Source organism: Panthera tigris, chromosome E2 (genome assembly GCF_018350195.1).
Source record: "Panthera tigris isolate Pti1 chromosome E2, P.tigris_Pti1_mat1.1, whole genome shotgun sequence".
Taxonomy (NCBI): Eukaryota; Metazoa; Chordata; class Mammalia; order Carnivora; family Felidae; genus Panthera; species Panthera tigris.
In genome coordinates, this window is record NC_056674.1 from 26194627 (window position 1) to 26214961 (window position 20335).

The 20335-nt window shown below is 43.0% G+C and overlaps 1 protein-coding gene across 10 annotated transcripts in view; it reads right to left on the reverse strand.

Annotated features, from left to right (window-relative positions):
• The window catches only part of LOC102959837 (ATP-binding cassette sub-family C member 12), a 95535-nt gene that overhangs the window by 26088 nt on the left and 49112 nt on the right, over positions 1 to 20335 (reverse strand). For 9 of the 10 annotated variants that reach the window (XM_042969684.1, XM_042969686.1, XM_007096702.2 and 6 more), the window contains 6 exons: positions 18676 to 18800; positions 6760 to 6832; positions 4843 to 5046; positions 1280 to 1414; positions 1095 to 1170; positions 940 to 1011 (listed from right to left, as the gene is read on the reverse strand). In XM_042969684.1, coding sequence (XP_042825618.1) covers positions 940 to 1011; positions 1095 to 1170; positions 1280 to 1414; positions 4843 to 5046; positions 6760 to 6832; positions 18676 to 18800 — 685 coding nt within the window. The remainder of the gene's footprint in view (positions 1 to 939; positions 1012 to 1094; positions 1171 to 1279; positions 1415 to 4842; positions 5047 to 6759; positions 6833 to 18675; positions 18801 to 20335) is intronic. The other variant, XM_042969685.1, reaches the window with a different exon arrangement.

Genomic DNA, 20335 nt, shown 5'->3' on the forward strand with positions numbered 1-20335 from the left:
ATGGGCACTTTGAGGAAAGAAGTGGTGGATCTAGACCCCTGTCTGCTTGGTGCCCAGCCCTGGGCAGCGCACCCGGTAGATGCTCAACAAGTGTTGAATGGATGCAGGGTGGGGATGAGAAGAGGCAGCCTGACGATACCCTCACCATGCTTATCTCCCACATCTCTCCTCTCTTCCTTCCCAGAATTCCATCCTGCCCTCAACTCCAAATCCCCCCAGCCCCCACCTTCTTATGACAGTGACCCCGGAAAACTCTGGGGACCAGTCCCCAGGTTTTCCCCTCTGTAAGGCCCTCCCTGACTTGTTATGTCCACCCCAAATCCCCATTACCCTGAGTCCAGTTCCTCTGATTATCCCCTTTCCTGTGACCCCCACCAGACCATAAGGTCTTGAGACAAGGGGCATATTTTTGTCCACACAGACTAACATGGTGCCCAGCACAGAGAAGAATACTTAGTCCTAATCTTTTCACGGCTGCAAAATCCTTTCTCAACGCTTCCCATAAACAGTGTGAAACAGCTCCTATGTGTGTTTTGCCTTTAATCAATCTATGTGCTGTGCTTTGACCTTTCTAACTAATAACAGTAATAACTACTCTTGAGGGTTACTGTATGCCAGGCACTGGGCTAATCATTTTATCTGCAGTTTCTCATGTAATCTTTGTAAGAACCAGGAGTTGGTAGTATTATTTTCCCATTCTATGGATTAAGAAACTAAGGTTCAGAGTGGCCAAGTGTCTTGCACAAACTCATAAAACTAGTAATTGGTTGAGTCAGAGTTTGGACTCAGGCAGTTGAACCCCTAGGCTCACGTGATGGTAAACTGTATAATCCTAGCTGCCCAAAAGGACATACACTGTGCCCACATTTCTCTATCAGGAATGGTGGATGCTCACCCAATATTTACGACTATGTAACTGAGGGAACGAATAGCAAATACCTTTTATGTCTACAAATTCTGAGTCCGTTTCAGGTTCTTTTTCTTCATCTTTCCCATCTCCTGGATCCAAAACTAGGGTGAGAAATAAAGAGAGATCTGTGTCTGCTCATGAGCCACGGGCAATAAGAGAAGAGCGTTTCGAACTCAGATTGTACCAGCATCTCCATCTCTCTCAGTGGGGCTCTCCTTAAGGGCTTCCACCATGGCTGTATTGTAAATGTGCTCAGGATCCTGGAGACAAAATGACATACCTTCTGAAAGCTAAATGACAGGACTTCTCCCAGGCTGGAGACTGCAAAGGAGGGACCCCCATCTCTTGCACCCCAGTACAAAGAGTTACCTTGAATTGCAACCCTCGGAGGTTGTGAATCAGCTTTGCATAGCACCCTCTCTCCTCCATTAACTCCTTGTGGGTTCCCTTTTCACAAATCTCTCCATCTTCTAACAAAATGACTTCATCACAAGACTCCAAGAACTGCAGAGATATTAAAGTGACCTATAGTGAACTTCTGCCTGGTAAGAGAAGAGTGTGGTGCCAAACTCCCATCCAGTGGTGTTCCAAGTTCCTCTAGTGCAGAGGTTATCAACCTTGGCACTATTGGCACTGAGGGCCAGATGATTCTTTGTTGTTGGGGCAGAACGGGGGGGCTGTCTTGTGCATAGTAAGATATTTAGCAGCCTCCCTGCTCTCTAACCCACTAGATGCCAATAGCACCCCCATCCCAGTTGTGACAAGCAAAAATGTTTCCAGATATTGACAAATGCCCTCTAAATGGCAAAATGGCCCCCAGTTGAGAAGCACTGATCTAGTGAACACTGGTGTCACAAGTACAAAGGGAGCCTCTGGTTGTCACTATGATGCACATTGACTCTTCCTTTCCTACTGTTCCCTAAATGAGCTGCCTTGCTAAGAAATCAGATCGGGGAGCAGGGGAATTTGGAATATAAAATTGACAAGTTACTGCAAGACGAAGTTTGGTGGAAAGGGGAAATGTGACCCCAGCAACAGCCTTACTCTGCTGCTATAAAGTTACAAGCCCACCTCATCATCCTCATCTAGCCCACGAGAAGCAGAACATGGAACAGTTCCCGGCCACCAAGCCATACCCCCTGGCCTCAGGAATTTACACCAGATTTATCTGTACAATAAAAATATAACTACATTTAATATGGCATCCCACATTTTTTGCCCAAAGCACTTCTATTTTCCTGGTTTGAGTTCCCTTCATTTGCATATCACTCTTGAAATCAAAGAGTTCTGCTAAAAGGGGTTTCCTCCCATTTGGAGTGAGGGTCAGGTCAACCCATCTAAGTTCAGAAAGTCCCTCATACAGGGGCAAGATGCTATGAGATTTAAGACAGTTTTGCCCAAAGAAGCCTTTGCAATACAGGCCAGAAGTCTTTCCCTGTACCCAGGATCTACCCATGGTCAAATCAGCTTTTCATGTACTTGATTAGAAGCTTGAGAGAAGTGGCTACATTTGGTCATTGCTCTCCCCATTGGGTGTTGGGGAAATGGGGAAGGTGCTCAAAAGGCCAAATGACAGCCATTCTGACAGCTTGCACAGCTCCAGCCTTTCTGCCTCCCTTGGACTAATGACTCAGCTTCTTGTCCACTTTCCCAGACAGCCAAAGCAGGAACAGACTGGCTTTTAATGTCCAGTTGAGACTCTCTCTGAGAGGTTCTTTTTCCTGAAAATAACATCTAGCCTTTATACAGCATCTTCTTACCTTTCAAAGCCTGATCTTGTTTTGTCTCTTATCTCTCAATCTCCCACAAGCCAGTAAGGAAGTGGCAGGTTTGTTACCAGTCCATTCTCCAGATATGGAAATTGAGACATTGGTATGGGGCCTGCAACAGCCCCAAAGCCTTTTCTACCTGTGAGGGCCCACATTGCAGCCAAGGGAGCTCCTGGTGAAGGTCCTCTGGCTAGTGAGCACCCTCCCTCCCCAGTTCACACCAGTGAGATCCTGCATGATTTGAGCAGCTTTGTTCTGCAAACTCACAAAATCGGACCCTGGGTTAGATTTCAGTGGCAACCGCAGCTCTTATTTCATTTGTTTCCTCAAGTAGAAGAACAATTGTCCAGCCCAAGCCCTGGGAAGCGTCCAGATTGGCTATGGGCCCAAAAGTAAAAGCAGCAGAGAAATGTTCTAGAAAACCCAGGGGCTCTGGTTCAGGGGCTCTGAGCCCCCTCTTCCCTAACAATGGACAGCTGGACTGAGACTCCAGTGCCATCTTGTGGATGCTTGCATTTTTCAACACTCAAAAAGTGAGGGACAATGACCTTGGAGAAAGGTAGACTCTTTGAGGAGACTAAGGCCTGGGGAAAAGATATTTCTTGCCTGGGGTCATGCTATTAGTCATCAAGGTTCAAAGACTCCAACAGTCTGATGTGATGACTCCCCAGTCAGAACTCCTACAAGGACAGCCATGGCCCACATTTGTCAGGGGCCACAAGTCCCCCTCCAGATACCCAGAACCCCTCAGGAAGACAGCCTTCCCCACTACAGGTGGTCTCCAAGAATTGGACCTTCACAGTGCAGAGCTGTGGTTACAACATTTAGCACCCTGGCTGGGTGAGACCCCATTTCCACTGGCCTCATGGGGGTCCAGAAGAAATCCAACCTTCTCCTCCACTCTGATGACTGGCCAGCTGAGGAACTTGTCTGTACCAGCTCCACTGGATGCTTCCCAGAGGTGATTGAGCCCACTCAGAGGGAACCCAAAATTCAGATGCTTGGAGTTTATTCTGAGAACTCCAATCCTCAGCAAAGAGGCTGGAAGCAGAGCTACAGCAATGGGAAGAAACAGTTTTCCTAGGTCTTTAAAAAATTTCCCTCTTCTCAAGCTGGCCCTTCTAGACACTGATAGAAGATCTTAGAAAATTTGGCCAGAACATCCTGTAGCCATGGAAACCTCATTTGCCTCCCCCTTCCCTAGGTTGACTTACCCATGCAAAGGCCATGAGGTCTGCTTCTTACCCCCAGACCAGGCCCCTGTTGAACATTTTCCCCATAGGTGGTAGGAGAGGAAAGAACAGGATTTCTGCTCCAACAGTCCTCTCAATGTAGGTCACTCCTGTGGGATCTCTCCTCCAGCAGGAGATGTACACATGTATATACACACAGATATACACGAACATACCACACACCTCTAGGGGCTCACTGTGGAGAGGAAGAGTCAGGGGGAAATCTGGTTTGTCTCAGAGTGGAGGGGAGTTTTGGATTCCTTTGATTCATCAAGGCATTCATAACCCTCGATGAAGTTGACATTGTGAGAACTTTCCCCAACCTGCCAAGCCATTCAAGGCAAGCTCAGTAACCCCTCAGCAAGATTCATGTTCCTAAGCCTGAGAGAGTGGCTCTGAGCAAGGAGAAGAGTCTTGCCTTAGCCCGAAAGTCCTGGTCTCCAGCCTTTCCCCCTGGTTAGTGATACCAGGGACATCTGGGCCCCCTATCCCACTCCCAGGACCTCCTGGCCTCTGGCCCACCCAGTCCTTGCTGGAGGAAGGGTGAGTCTGAATTGTTTCCACCTGGCTTTCCATCTCCCTACCATCAGTAGTCCAGAGCTGGAAGAGGTGCCCTATGTCCACCCCATATATAGGGGTCCACTGCTCCTGGAGAATCTACCTTCTAGTAAAGAAAGGTCTCAGCCCCACTGAATCCAAAGTTAGGACCAATAGGAGCCATGCACAGAGAGGATCAGGCAGGGCTATATGAAAGATGGGATGGCTTGGGAGAATCATGAATGTAACCTACACACCTTGCTCCCTCCCTGACCCTGTCCAGGTGAAGACAACCTCGGATGGGAGAGGCAGGTTTAGGCAGAAGAGAAGACTCTGTGAGCATTAGGTGCCACACCCATCCTATGGCCTCATGGATCCTGCCAGTCCCAGTCACCTGCAGCTGGTGGGTCACCAGAACGATGGTCTTCCCGCTGAGCGTCTTCTTGATGCACTCCTCAAAGACATACTTCCCCACGTGGGCATCCACTGCTGACAGGGGGTCATCCAGCAAGTAGATTTCATGGTTCGAGTAGACAGCACGGGCCAGACTGATCCTCTGCCTCTGTCCCCCAGAGAGGTTGAGGCCCCGCTCCCCAATCTGTAGACAGGAGCAATACTACTGCCCATCTCTAGGCTCCAACCCCACCCTGCAGTCCTCAGGGAGCAAGAACTTCTTGAAGCTTCGCAAGACTCTTCTGATCATTACTATGTCCCAGCTCATCCACCCCTTATAAGGACCCTGGACTGCATCATATGCCTTGGGAAGTAGAATATTTGCTTCTGCAGAAAGCCTGGTGGACGGTGGCAACTAGGGGAAAAACTCGTTCCAATGTTGAGTGGGGGGGACCTAGCTTACAACAGCCCCATTCTGGTGCATATACCATAGGGAGGGGCTATGTCTTGACCACTAACACCAAAGGGAACTGTTGAGCAGAAAGATCTGGGAGAGTGGACAGGTGAACAGGAGGGAGAAGAGGTTGGGAGCAGATGGACAAGGGGGGTCTCTATTTGCTTGCTTGTGGATCAACTCCCAACCCCCACTAGGATTTCTAAGCTCTACAAAGGCAGAAGGCATGTCTACCTTGTTCATCACTATATCTGTAAGGCCTGGCACCACACCTGACCCAGAGCAGGCACTCATTGAGTATTTGTAGAAGAGATGAAAAGGTAGATAGCCTACTATAGGTTATTCTGTCCAACTGACCCCAAAGTGAACCCCCATTATATTCAGCCAGGCATTGGGTTGAGCACTGGGGAAAGACATATGAAGCTGGACCAAAAAAGTCTCCCATCTACTGTGAGCTCACATATTAGCAGAAAGTGGAGGCCTGGTCAGTTACACACATAATAATGGTGCAAAGCAGGATTTAACAAATGCCAACTGAGAAGCATAAGCCAAGTATTCTGGGGCAAATTACATCAGTCCACAAGATTCAAGAAAGGGAAGTCTCCCCCTCCAGGGGGTGGATTTGGGGTTAGAACTCAAAGGGTGGTAACAATAGCAAAAACAGAGGTCTGAAAGCTAGAAGGCAAGTGCACACTTAGGTGGGCAGGTAGGGATGAGTAGAAGCAAACCCTGGGAAGGTGGGCCAGGACTGCAGCAAGAGAGGTCCTGAATGCCAGGCCAGGATGGCTGTGGTGACCATTTCCTTGACACAGGCACATTAAGGGCACCAGCAGAGAAAGGCAATGTGTTCCAAACTGGTCTTTCTTCAAGATGCTTTAGCTCTCTGGTATCCTTTAGGGGGTTGGCAAAGTGTGGAGACTAAGCAGAGGACACACTGGGATCGGGAGACAGGAAGATGGCACAGTGACTTCTCCCCACCCAAGTCACCCGAGTTGGCAGACTCCACCAAGGACCCAGGCAGCTCTTGGGACAAGCAGCTGGGAGTAATGTTTGGAGGGCAGAGAAAATGAGGCAAGAAGGGGCCCTTGAGACTCCAGCCACAATGCAGCACCCCTGGACCTCTGTCTTTAGAGGACAGAGCCAGCCCATGAGATAAGGAAGCAGCTTCCAACAGAAACATTTTCTAAGATAATAGGCAGACTGGGAATGGCCCCAGGAGTTACAATGCTGAACCCAACACAGGTGGAGTTGGTACCACATCCATTGTAATAATCCCCCAAGAATAAAACAAGATGGAGAATTCAGGATGGTAGAACCTGGCTGGTCTCACATTTCTTGGGACCTTTCTGTCCTCCAGGGCATCTAAATGTGGATGGAACTGGGGCCTGTCAGCCTCCCCCTTTCCACCTGGGCAGCCATGCTGCCATGCCACTGCAGTGGAGCTGAGCTCCCAGCTCTGCTCACCTCAGTCAGGTCTCCATAAGGAAGGTTGCTCAGGTCCTTCTGGAGGGCACAGACACGAACCGTGTGCTGATACCTGTGGACAGAAATTTCAGTGTGATAACAAAAGACACAATTTCTTCCCTGGGTTGCCTGGAAAGGCATTGCTGTTGTCAATGGGGTAAGGCAGGGAGGTGGCCAGTTGCTTCATCTTTGATGTCCCAAGGACAGTTTCCCCTTGATTCATAGGCATCCCCACACTCCTTATGTGGAGTTGAGTCAGGGATGGCCCCTCCCCTCACAGGCTTCCTGCCTTGAGGGGAAGATGACATCAATGCACATGGAACCTCTGAAAAACAAAACTGGGGGCACCAACTGCTAGCACTGCTCTTGGGAGTCAGAGAAGGGAGTGACAAGTGTGGGCTAAGGTCACTGTGGGAGGCTTCCCAAAGGATACAAGACCGTGAATGGAAGAGATGTGTGTTGGTGGAGGGTATAATAGCAGGATGTTGGGGTGATTACTAATGATGATTCTGACATCTGCGCCAAGATGGTCCTCTATCCACCAGTAACTCCTACAAGGTTGGAGAAAGCAACCTTTCTCCACCTGAGACACTTTTGGACATTGGGCACAGAGAATGCTGCTTGAGGAGCAGAGAGGCCAAGCAGGAATAAGATCTCAGTTCCTTAGACCTCCCAGCCCTTTGGAATATCCTTCAGCATTGTGCACTTTCTAGCCCTGGTCCAGCCTGTAGGGACTCTAATGGGCAAGACCCTAACCAACTCTCAGTAGCCATGATGCTCAGATCAGCCACTCATCCTGCAAAGGACAGGATCCCCCATCATGCTGGGGATCCCATGACCTACTGGGCATGACCCCAGTCCCTCTCCTTGGGGGACTGAGAGCAAGGGATCCAGGAAAGTCAATAAGTTAGTAGGCAGGAACTCAGAGATGTCCAGATCCCAAGCTATGAGAAAATTTCACACCCTCCTCCCTGGGTTTTCTCTGTACCTCATTCCCACTCAGACTGCCCCCACTCTAGATAGAATCTCTCCCAGGGAACCAGAGTACACCACATAGCTTCTTCAGGAACTGGTTCCTGCTCTGAATTCCATGGAGTTCAAGCTCATGCCCTATCCAAGGAGCAGCCAGTTCCAGCCACTGGACCCTAGGTTTCTGTACCACTTGAAAGGCCTCCTGCCTCCACAAAGGTTAATTAGTTGACTAATTGATTTATTGGTTAATTGATATCATTACCATCATCACCATCATTGGGATCCTCTTTCTCAATGCATGACAATGGGAAAGTCTCACAACTCAGACTTTGCAAGACACACCTTCCCAATAAAGGTTACCAGCAAGAGAGTGAGCAGGCAGATCATGAGTAGTTACCCTTCAGCTGGCACACTGGCCCCTGGCAGCACTCAATACCCTGGAGCAGAAGCTGGGCATAGCCCTGAGCATCATGCCCACATGCCACCTTTAGGAGTGGTATACATGGTGGTTAATATCAGGGGCTTTGGCAAGGTAGTAATATTTACATTAGACAAAATAGACTTTAAAGCAAATACTGTAGTAAGAGACAAAGTATTACATAATGATAAATTATGTCAGTATTATAATGGCAAAATATTACATAATGATAAAGGGATCAATCTAACTAGAGGATATAACAATTGTAAATATCTATGTATCCAACATTGGAGCACCTAAATACATAAAGCAAATATTAATGAATATAAAGAGACAAATTGATGGTAATACAATAATAGTAGAAGACTTTAATATCCCATGTACATCAGTGGATAGACCATTCAGGCTGAAAATGAGTAAGAAAACAGTGTCTTTGAATGGCACATTAAACCAGATGACCCTCAGAGATATATAAAGAACATTCTATCCAAAAACAACAGAATATACATTCTTTTTGAGTGCACATGAAACATTCTCCAGAATAGATCACATATTAGGCCACAAAACAAGCCTCAATAAATTTTAGAAGACTGAAATCATAGCACACATCTTTTCTAATTACAGCAGGTATAAAACTACCAATCACAAGAAAAAATTCTGGAAAAACACAAATCCGTGGAGTCTAAACAACATGATACTTAACAATCAATGGGTCAATGAAGCAATCAAAGAAGAAATAAAAAAAGCCATGGAGACGAATGAAAATGAAAACACAATGGTTCAAAATCCTTGGGACACAGCAAAAGTAGTTCTAACAGAGAAGTATATAGTGATACAGGCCTTCCTAAAAAGCAATAAAAACTCAAATGATCTAAACTTATAATTAAAGGAATTAGAAAAAGAAGAACAAAGCCCAAGATGAGTAGAAGGAAGAAAATAATAAAGCTCAGAGGAGAAATAAATGATGTAAAGACTAAAACAAACCAGGAAAAAATATCAATTAAACCAAAAGCTGATTCTTTGAAGAGATAAACAAAATTGATAAACACTCATCAAGAAAAAGAAATGACCCAAATAATTAAAATCAGAAATGAAAGACGAGAAGTAAAAATGGACACCACAGAAATACAAAAGATTCTAAGAGAATACTATAAAAAATTATATGACAACAAATTGGGCAACCTAGAAGAAATGGATAAATTCCTAGAATTAATTACACAATCTTCCAAACCTGAATCAGGGAGAAATAGAAATTTTTGACAGACCAATTACTAGTAATAAAATTAAATCAGTAATAATATATTTTTTAAAAACTACCAAAACTTAAAGTCCAGGGCCACATGGATTCACAGGTGAATTCTACCAAATATTTAAAGAAGAGTTGATACCTATTCTCCTCAAATTATTCCAAAAAATAGAAGATGAAGGAAAGCTTCCAAATACATTCTATGAAGCTAGCATTACCCTGATACCAAGACCATACAAAGAACACAAAAAAGAGAGGGAGGGAAGGAAGGAGGGAGGTATGGAGGGGGAGAGAGGGGGGAAGGAAGGAAGGAAGGAAGGAAGGAAGGAAGGAAGGAAGGAGAAAGAAAGAAAGAAAGAAAGAAGAAAGGCCAATATCCCTGATGAACATAGATGCAAAAATCCTCAAAATATTAGCAAACCCCATTTAACAATACATTAAAACGATCATTCACCACAATCAAGTGGGTTTTATTCTGGGGACACAAGAATGGTTCATTATTTGCAAATCAATAAACATAATACACCACCTCAACAAAATGAAGGCTGAAAATCATATGATCATCTCAATAGATGCAGAAAAAGCATTTGACAAAATCCAGCATCCTTCAGATAAAAACTCCCAAAAAAAGTGGGTTTAGAGGAAATATATATCAACATAATAAAGGCCATATATGAAAAAGTCACACACCAAATATCATACTCAATGGTGAAAAACTGAGAGCTTTTGCTCTAAAATCAGGAACAAGACCAGGATATTTACTTTTGCCACTTTTATTTTACATGGTACTGGAAGTTCTAGCCATAGCAATCAAACAAGGAAAAGAAATAAGAGGCATTCATATTGGCAAAGAAGTTAAACTGTCACTATTTGCAGATGACATGAAACTATACCTGAGAAACTTAACAGGAGACCATGGGGGAGGGGAAGGAAACAAAAAAGTTAGAGAGGGAGGGAGACAAACCATAAGAGACTCTTAAAAACTGAGGGTTGATGGGGGCTGGGAGGGAAGGGAGGGTGGGTGATGGGTATTGAGGAGGGCACCTGTTGGGATGAGCACTGGGTGTTGTATGGAAACCAGTCTGACAATAAATTTTATATTTAAAAAAGAAACTATACATAGAAAATCCTAAAGACCCCACCAAAAAACTACAAGTAACAAATGAATTCCATAAAGTTACAGGATACAAAATTAATACCCAGAAATCAGTAGCATTTCTATAAGCTAATAATGAAGTAGCAGAAAGAGAAATTAAGAAAATAATTCCATTTACAATTGTATGAAAAAATAATAAACTACCTAAGAATAAACTTAACCAAGGAAATGAAAGTTCTGTACTCTGAAAATTATAAAATTCTGATGAAAGAAATTGAAGATGACACAAATAAATGGAAATATACACTGTGCTCATGGATTGGAAGAATTTGAAATGTCCACACTATCCAAACCAATCTAGAGATTCAATGCAATCCCTATCAAAATACCAATAGCATTTTTCACAGAACTAGAACAAATAATACTAAAATTTATATGGGACCACAAAAGACCCCAAGTAGCTAAAGCAACCTTGAGAAAGAAAAAAAAAAGCTGGAGGTATCACAATTCCAGATTTTAAGATATAATACAAAGCTGTAGTAATCAAAACAGTATGGTATTGGCATAACAGTAGACACATAGATAGATCAAAGGAAGAAAATAGAGAGCCCAGAAATAAACACTTGCTTACATGGTCATTAATTAATGACAAAGGAGACAAGAATATTCAACAGGTAAAAGACTGTCTCTTCAATAAATGGTGCTGAATAAACTGGACAGCAACATGTAAAAGAATGAAACTGGACTTTATAACACCATACACAAAAATAAACTCCAAAAGGATTAAAGACCTAAACCTGAGACCTGAAACCATAAAAATCCTAGAAAAGAACGCAGGCCATAATTTCTCTGACATTGGCTGTAGCAATATTTTTCTAGGTATGTCTCCTAAGGCAAGGGAAACAAAAGAAAAAATAAATTATTGGGACTCCATCAAAATAAAAGGCTTTTGCACAGTAAAGGAAACCATCAACAAAACAAAAAATGCAGCCTTATGAATGGGAGAAAGTACTTGCAAATGATATACCCAATAAGGCATTGATATCCAAAATATATAAAAGAACTTCTACAACTCAACACCAAAAAGACCAATCTGATTTTAAAAAAGAGGCAAAGGACCTGAGTAGACATTTTTCCAGAAAAGACATACAGATGACCAAAAGACACATGAAAAGATGCTCAACATCATTATTCATCAGGCAAATCAAAACCACTGAGATATCACCTTAAACCTGTCAGAATGGCTAAAATCAAAAAGGCAAGAAGTAACAAGTGTTGGAAAGGATGTGAAGAAAAAGGAACCCTCATACACTGTTGTTCGGAATTTAAATTGGTACAGTCACTGTGAAAAATAATGTGGAGGCCTCTCAAACATTAAAGATAGAATTACCATATGATCCAGGGATTCCACTACTGGGTATTTACCCATAGAAAACAAGTACACTAATTTGAAAGATATATGCACACCTATTTTTATTGCATCATTATTTAAAGTAGCCAAAATATCAAAGCAACATACGTATCCATTGATAGATGAATGGAAAAGGAAGATGTGATGGGTGTGATGGGTGTGTGTGTGTGTGTGATGAAATATTACACAGTCTTTAAAAAGGATGACATCATGCCATTTGCAACAACATGGATGGACCTAGAGGTCCATCCTCTAGGTTGGACCTCTAGGTCCATTAAATAAGTCAGACTGAGAAAGACAAACACCATATGATTTCACTCACATGTGCAATTAAAAAAAAACACAAATGATTAGGTTTATTCCTAGGTATTTTATGGTTCTTGGTGCAATTGTAAATGGTGCAGTTTCTTTATTTCTCTTTCTGTTGCTTCATTACTGGTGTATAAAACTGCAACCGATTTATGTACATTGATTTTGTACCCTGTGACTTTGATGAATTAAGGTATCAGTTCTAGCAGTCTTTTGGTGGAGTCTTTCGGATTTTCCATGTAGAGTATCATGTCGTCTGCGAAAAGTGAAAGTTTGACTTCTTTGCCAATTCTGATGCCTTTTATTTCATTGTGTTGTCTGATTGCTGATACTAGGACTTCCAACACTATGTTAAACAACAGTGCTGAGAGTGGACATCCCTGTCATGTTCCTGATCTCAGGAGAGAAGCTCTCAGTTTTTCCCCATTGAGGATTGTATTAGCTGTGAGCTTTTCATATATGGCTTTTATGATGTTTAAGTATGTTCTTTCTATCCCAACTTTCTTTAAGGTTTTTATTAAGAAAGGATGCTGTGTTTTGTCAAATGCTTTTTTTTAATTTAATTTTTTTTTTAATTTACATCCAAATTAGTTAGCATATAGTGCAACAATGATTTCAGGAGTAGATTCCTTAGTGCCCCTTACCCATTTAGCGCATACCCCCTCCCACAACCCCTCCAGTAACCCTTGTTTTGTTCTCCATATTTATGAGTCTCTTCTGTTTTGCCCTCCTCCTTGTTTTTATTTTTGTTTCCCTTCCCTTATGTTCATCTGTTATGTCAAATACTTTTTCTGCATCTATTGACAAGATCATATGGATCTTATCCTTTCTTTTATTAATGTGATGTATCACATTGATTGATTTGTGAATATTGAACAGCCCTGCAGCCCAGGAATGAATCCCACTTGATCATAGTGAATAATTCTTTTAATACACTGTTGAATTCGATTTGCTAGTATCTTGTTGAGAATTTTTGCATCCATGTTCATCAGTGATATTGGCCTGTAATTCTCCTTTTTTGTGGGCTCTCTGTCTGGTTTGGGATTCAAGGTAATGCTGGCTTCATAGAATAAGTCCAGAAGTTTTCCTTCCATTTCTATTTTTTTGGAACAGCTAGAGAAGGATAGGTATTAACTCTGCCTTAAATGTCTGGTAGAATTCCCCAGGGAAGCCATCTGGCCCAGGACTCTTATTTGTTGGGAGATTTTTGATAACTGATTCAATTTCTTCACTTCTTATGGGTCTGTTCAAATTTTCTATTTCTTCCCATTTGAGTTTTAAGTGTGTAGGTGTCTACGAATTTGTCCATTTCTTCCAGGTTGTCCAGTTTGTTAGCATATAATTTTTCATAGTATTATCTGAAAATTGCTTATATTTCTGAGGGATTGGTTGTGATAAATCCATTTTCATTCGTGATTTTATCTATTTGGGTCCTCTCTCTTTTCTTTTTGAGAAGTCTGGCTATGGGTTTACCAATTTTGTTTATTTTTTCACAAAACCAACTCTTAGTTTCATTGATTTGTTCTACTGGGGTTTTTTTATTCTATATTATTTATTTCCACTCTGATCTTTATGATTTCACTTCTTATTCTGGCTTTGGGATTTCTTTATTGTTTTGCTTCTAGTTCCTTTTTTTTCAATATATGAAGTTTATTGTCAAATTGGTTTCCATACAACACCCAGTGCTCATCCCAGAAGATGCCCTCCTCAATACCCATCACCCACCCTCCCTTGCCTCTCACCCCCCATCAACCCTCAGCTTGTTCTCAGTTTTTAAGAGTCTCTTATGCTTTGGCTCTCTTCCACTCTAATCTCTTTTTTTTTTCCTTCCCCTCCCCCATGGGTTTCTGTTAAGTTTCTCAGGATCCACATATGAGTGAAACCATATGGTATCTGTCTTTCTCTGTATAGCTTATCTCACTTAGCATCACACTCTCCAGTTCCATCCATGTTGCTACAAAGGGCCATATTTCATTCTTTCTCATTGCCACATAGTACTCCATTGTGTATATAAACCACAATTTCTTTATCCATTCATCAGTTGATGGACATTTAGGCTCTTTCCATAATTTGGCTATTGTTGAGAGTGCTGCTATAAACATTGGGGTACAAGTGACCCTATGCATCAGTACTCCTGTATCCCTTGGGTAAATTCCTAGCAGTGCTATTGCTGGATCATAGAGTAGGTCTATTTTTAATTTTTTGAGGAACCTCCACACTGTTTTCCAGAGTGGCTGCACCAATTTGCATTCCCACCAACAATGCAAGAGGGTTCCCGTTTCTCCACATCCTCTCCAGCATCTATAGTCTCCTGATTTGTTCATTTTGGCCACTCTGACTGGCGTGAGGTGATATCTGAGTGTGGTTTTGATTTGTATTTCCCTGATGAGGAGCGACGTTGAGCATCTTTTCATGTGCCTGTTGGCCATCCGGATGTCATCTTCAGAGAAGTGTCTATTCATGTTTTCTGCCCATTTCTTCACTGGGTTATTTGTTTTTTGGGTGTGGAGTTTGGTGAGCTCTTTATAGACTTTGGATACTAGCCCTTTGTCCGATATGCCATTTGCAAATATCTTTTCCCATCCGTTGGTTGCCTTTTAGTTTTGTTGGTTGTTTCCCTTACTGTGCAGAAGCTTTTTATCTTCATAAGGTCCCAGTAGTTCATTTTTGCTTTTAATTCCTTTGCCTTTGGGGATGTGTCAAATAAGAAATTGCTACAGCTGAGGTCAGAGAGGTCTTTTCCTGCTTTCTCCTCTAGGGTTTTGATGGTTTCCCGTCTCACATTCAGGTCCTTTATCCATTTTGAGTTTATTTTTGTGAATGGTGTGGGAAAGTGGTCTAGTTTCAATCTTCTGCATGGTGCTGCCCAGTTCTACTAGCACCCTTTGTTAAAGAGACTGTCTTTTTTCCATTGGATATTCTTTCCTGCTTTGTCAAAGATTAGTTAGCCATACGTTTGTGAGTCTAGTTCTGGGATGGAACTGGAGAGTGTTATGCTAAGTGAAATAAGCCATACAGAGAAAGACAGATACCATATGGTTTCACTCTTATGTGGATCCTGAGAAACTTAACAGAAACCCATGGGGGAGGGGAAGGAAAAAAAAGAGGTTAGAGTGGAAGAGAGCCAAAGCATAAGAGACTCTTAAAAACTGAGAACAAGCTGAGGGTTGATGGGGGGTGAGAGGCAAGGGAGGGTGGGTGATGGGTATTGAGGAGGGCACCTTTTGGGATGAGCACTGGGTGTTGTATGGAAACCAATTTGACAATAAACTTCATATATTGAAAAAAAACAAAAAAACAAAAACAAAAAAAATAGAACTACCCTATGACCCAGCAATAGCACTGGTAGGAATTACAAGTAGATACTAATTACAAGTAGATACTACAAGGAATACAGGAGTGCTGATTTATGGGAGCACATGTACCCCAATGTTTATATCAGCACCTTCAATAGCGAATTTATGGAAAAAGCCTAAATGCTCATTAGGTGATGAATGGATACAGAAGATGTGGTTTATATATACAATGGAATAGTTCTTGGCAATGAGAAAGAATGAAATCGTGCCACTTGCAACAGTGTGGATGGAACTGGAAAGTATTACGCTGAGTGAAATAAGTCAATCAGAAATCATATGTTTTCACTCATATGTGGATCTTGAGAAACTTAACAGAAGACCATGTGGGAAGGGAAGGGGGAAAAAATAGTTACAGAGAGGGAGGGAGGCAAACCATAAGAGACTCCTAGAACAGAGAACAAACTGAGGGTGGATGGGGGGTGGGTAGGGAAGAGGGGAAAATGAGTGATCAGCTTTGAGTAGGGCACTTGTTGGGATGAGCACTGGGTGTTGTATGTAAGCGATGAACCACGGGAATCTACCCCAAAAACGAAGAGCACACTTTACACACTGTATGTTAGCCAATTTGACAATAATTTATATTTAAAAAGAAAGAAGAAAGAAAAAGAAAGAAAGAAAGAAAGAAAGAAAGAAAGAAACAGACTGGTGTTGGTGCATGAATAGACAAAGACAATAATAAATAAATAAATAAATAAATAAATCAACTGAATAAACAAACAAAAAGCAGAATCTGACACATAACTACAGAGAACAAATTAATGGTTGCTGGAGGGGGAGGGAATGGGCAAAATGGCTGAAGGGAGAGTGGGAGATACAGCCTTCCAGTTACAGAATAAATAAGCCATGGGGATGAAAGGTGCAGCACAGGGTATCTACTCAATGATATTGTAATAGAGTTACATGGTATCTGATGGTAGCTACACCTCAGGTGAGCATAGCATAACATACAGAGAAGTTGAATCACTATGTTGTACACCTGAAATGAATGTAACATTGTGTGTCAACTATACTCACAAAATTTTTTTTTGAAAAACCAGGGGCTTTAAAATCAGAACAATCTGCATTTGGTGGGTTTTTTGTTTTTTGTTTGTTGTTTAATGTTTTATTTATTTTTGAAGGAGAGAGAGAGAGACAGAAAGTAAGCAGGGGGAGGGGCAGAGAGAGAGGGAGACACAGAATCCGAAGTGGGCTTCAGGCTCTGAGCTGTCAGCACAGAGCCCAATGCAGAGCTCGAACTCACAAGCCATGAGATCATTACCTGAGCCAAAGTCCGACACTTAACAGACTGAGCCACCCAGGCACCCCCAGAACAATCTGCATTTGAATCCAGCTGGGTAACCTTGGAGAAGTGACTGTACCTCCCTGATCTTCACTCTCCACTCTATAAAATTGTGCTAATAATTCTGATTGTGTTGTAAGAAGGAAACAAGAACACATATGTAAATCCATTAACACAATTTCTGGTGCATAGCAAATTCTCCATCATTGATGGTTACTATTAATATTATTACCCTTGCCAATCTTTAACTATGAGATTCAGAGTGCTCAGCACATCTTCATCCCTTTGACACCCCCACCCCCATCTTAAGCTTCCCTTCACCTTCCTTCCTTCCTGGGGCCTGAGAGCCACTATGTTTGCCCTAGGAGCAAAGCCTCTGCTAGAGATGCCACATACAAAGGATGCTTAATCCACCCTACCAGGCCCAATTCAAGCACTACCCTCTCTTCCCTCTCATGATTTCTGCTGTCACTGAACAATCCAGCACAGCCTCCTGCCACTTGGCACATTCCTTCTTGGTGCACTGTTATTTCTATACATCTCTTACAGCCCCTTCCCGGACTTGAACATCTGAGGGGTAATGACGCATCTGAGCCACCCTTCTGTCCCCCATAATCCTTCATGGCCCTGCATATTGCAGGTATTTTGTAAATATTTGCCCTGACATTCTAAGTGATAAGGATAGGAATACCTCCTACTAGCCTGCTACTGAAGAAAGAAAAGCAATTCCAGGTGGGGCAGGGAAGAGGCACAGGTAAAGTCAGGCCAGGAAATGCTGAGCAGAGCAGTGCAACTGGTGCCAAGGACTCCTGCACTGATCAGAACTTCCTGCCACTCTTGAGCCTCCTGGCAGCAGGATGCCATGGCCAGGGAAGATGAGAGGAAGTAATAGACCTCTTGCTGGGAACTCACACATGCTGGCCAATGTCAGTCAGCAAGGACAGTTTGTGCATTCAAAAAATAAGATATGAAAGTCCAGACCATAACTGGAAAGCTGACAGCAGATTTTGAAAGCCAACTCCACTAGTCTTTACTTCAGCATCATGGAGCTTAGGGAGGTTTCAGGGGGACCCAGATGTCAGGAAACACCAGTGAGAATAAATGATGTTACCCTGGCATTCAGGACTCAATCACTGCCATTTAATAGCCTTGACCTTGGGCAGGTCAACTCTCCTTCTAAGCTTCAGCTTCGTCATCTGTAAAATGGGGATATGATGCCAGGATCTCCCTAAATGGGTGTTTGTAGAATTCTCATTAGAGAGAGAATGTACACAGCAGCATACCAAACCCAGCAGAGAACCATAGAAAGCTATTATTTTCCAGAGCTTAAAGATAATGGCACAAAGTGTATACAAAAATTATGACATGAACTTTGTTTTTATTCCATTAGATAATTTTGAGGACATTAACAACAATATATTCTTGTGGTTGACTGATGTCAATTAATAATTTCAGAGCTGATTAATTGTGTACTTGCTGCTCACAATTTTGAGCAGTTTTGGTTACTTGGCCTAAAGCAAATTTCCAGATATATCTTTCTCCAGTCAGACAACATATGCACTCTCACAGAGAACCTCAGAACATATGCTACTGTGTGCTGGGAACGAAGTGCCGATTCCATCCATTTCTTAGAGTGTGATCACAAGTCTGCAGAAGGCACCTCTCCTGAACTCTTGGGTTAGGAAGAGAAAAACCAACACTCACTTGGCTCTGATGAGTGTTTAATCAGAATTCATTAAAGGAATTAGCAATCATTACCAATGGCATAGGCATCTGTAGCAGAAGGAATCAAATACTGAAGGGCCTCATGCTTTCAAAGTTAATATTACCTTTGGTGATCATACTTTTCTCCAAATAGTATGTTTTCTCTCACATTTCCATGAAAGATCCATGCTTGCTGGGAAACATAGGCCACAGTCCCATTGAGTGCCACGATCCCTTGCTGTAACTGCATCTGGAGTAACAAGACCAGAATGCCTTCAGAAGCCAAACCTCACAGACTTCTCTTCAGGGACCCACTGCACACTTGCCACCCACTTATTCTATGAATAAGTGCAAGAGGGTCACAAGTGCATCACAAGTGCAAGATGGTGCAAGAGGGTCAACAAGATGTCTTGTCCACATACTGCAAAGCCCAGATGTGTAGAATGATGGTCTCAAAGTCAAAAACCTACAAGGGGCCAGGGAGGAATGTCACAGAAGAGGCAGTGGTGAGTCCTGCTGTAGGCCAGAGAGGCCACATGGCACCTTGGTGCAGCCAGAATAAGATGCCTTCTGAAAGGACTCAACATCACAAAGGCTTCCTTTTGCAGGTACACTGGCTATATCCCGCCCCCCTCAGCCAGGCCCCAGGGGCAGGGCATAGCCTACATGGCTATGGATGGTGGTCCTGGTGTGTTCTGTCTCAAGGAAGCAGCCTCAATTCAGCCTGCACATTTGGTGCAGGGCCTGGTACCAAGGATGCAGGCCTGGTGCAGCCAGAATTTCTCATTCTTCAAGAGGAGTGGAAATCCAATTTCATGTAGCACATTGAACAATCCAATTAAAAACTTGCATGTGCTCTAGTTTGTGACCCCAAGTACATAAGTGCACTTAAGATGATACCACACTGTGGGCATCTGACAGCTGGTGGTGAAACCATGTTCAAAGCTGTCAGGAGAGGACATATGCAAGAGAGGACATATGCAAGAGATGGCTCTAAAAGGTGCTCAGGGCTGATGCAGCAGCAGCTGTGTATTGTGGACAGGAAAGGAAGATAGCCAAGGTCAAGGGATGGGACACAATTTCACCTCAGGAATGTCCCAAGAGACAGAGAACATTAGACTTGGAGAAGAGAAAAAGATAACGACAATAATGGTAATAATAATAGGCAAAATAAATAGGGGCTATGCCAGGCACTGGGTTAAGTGCATACAAAATGCTGGTCACCATGATTGGCCCTGGGAATTATCCTATAACTATTATATACATTATCTTATTTAATCCTCACCACAACCCTCCTAAGCCCCATTTTACGGACAAGGAAACTGAGGTTCAGAGAGCCTCAGTTACTTACCCAAGATTAAATAATGAGCATGAGGCTGAGGCAGGTGTTGAACATAGGCAGTCTAGAGTCCACTCATCAGCCACCCTGCCACCCCCTATCCCAGTGACTATGGTGAGGCATCTAATCTCACCACTGTTACATGGGAGATAGATTCTCTTTTCTCTGAGAGATTCCAAAGGAGCGGAACAAAGGGTAGAAGTTAAAAGGAGGCAAACTCCACTTCCATATATCAAAACTCTCCAAAGAGGGAACTGGCTGTGAAATAATTAGTTCTCCATTGCTGGAGATATCTGAGCAGAAGTTGGCTCATCTTTTATGGGATTCTGTGGAGAGCCTCATGTTATTCGATAGACAATCGGGATGGGTCACCTGTAACACACCTGCTGACTCTAGGGCTATTTATGACAGGCACACACAACAGAATCCCAGGGCATAAGTAACCT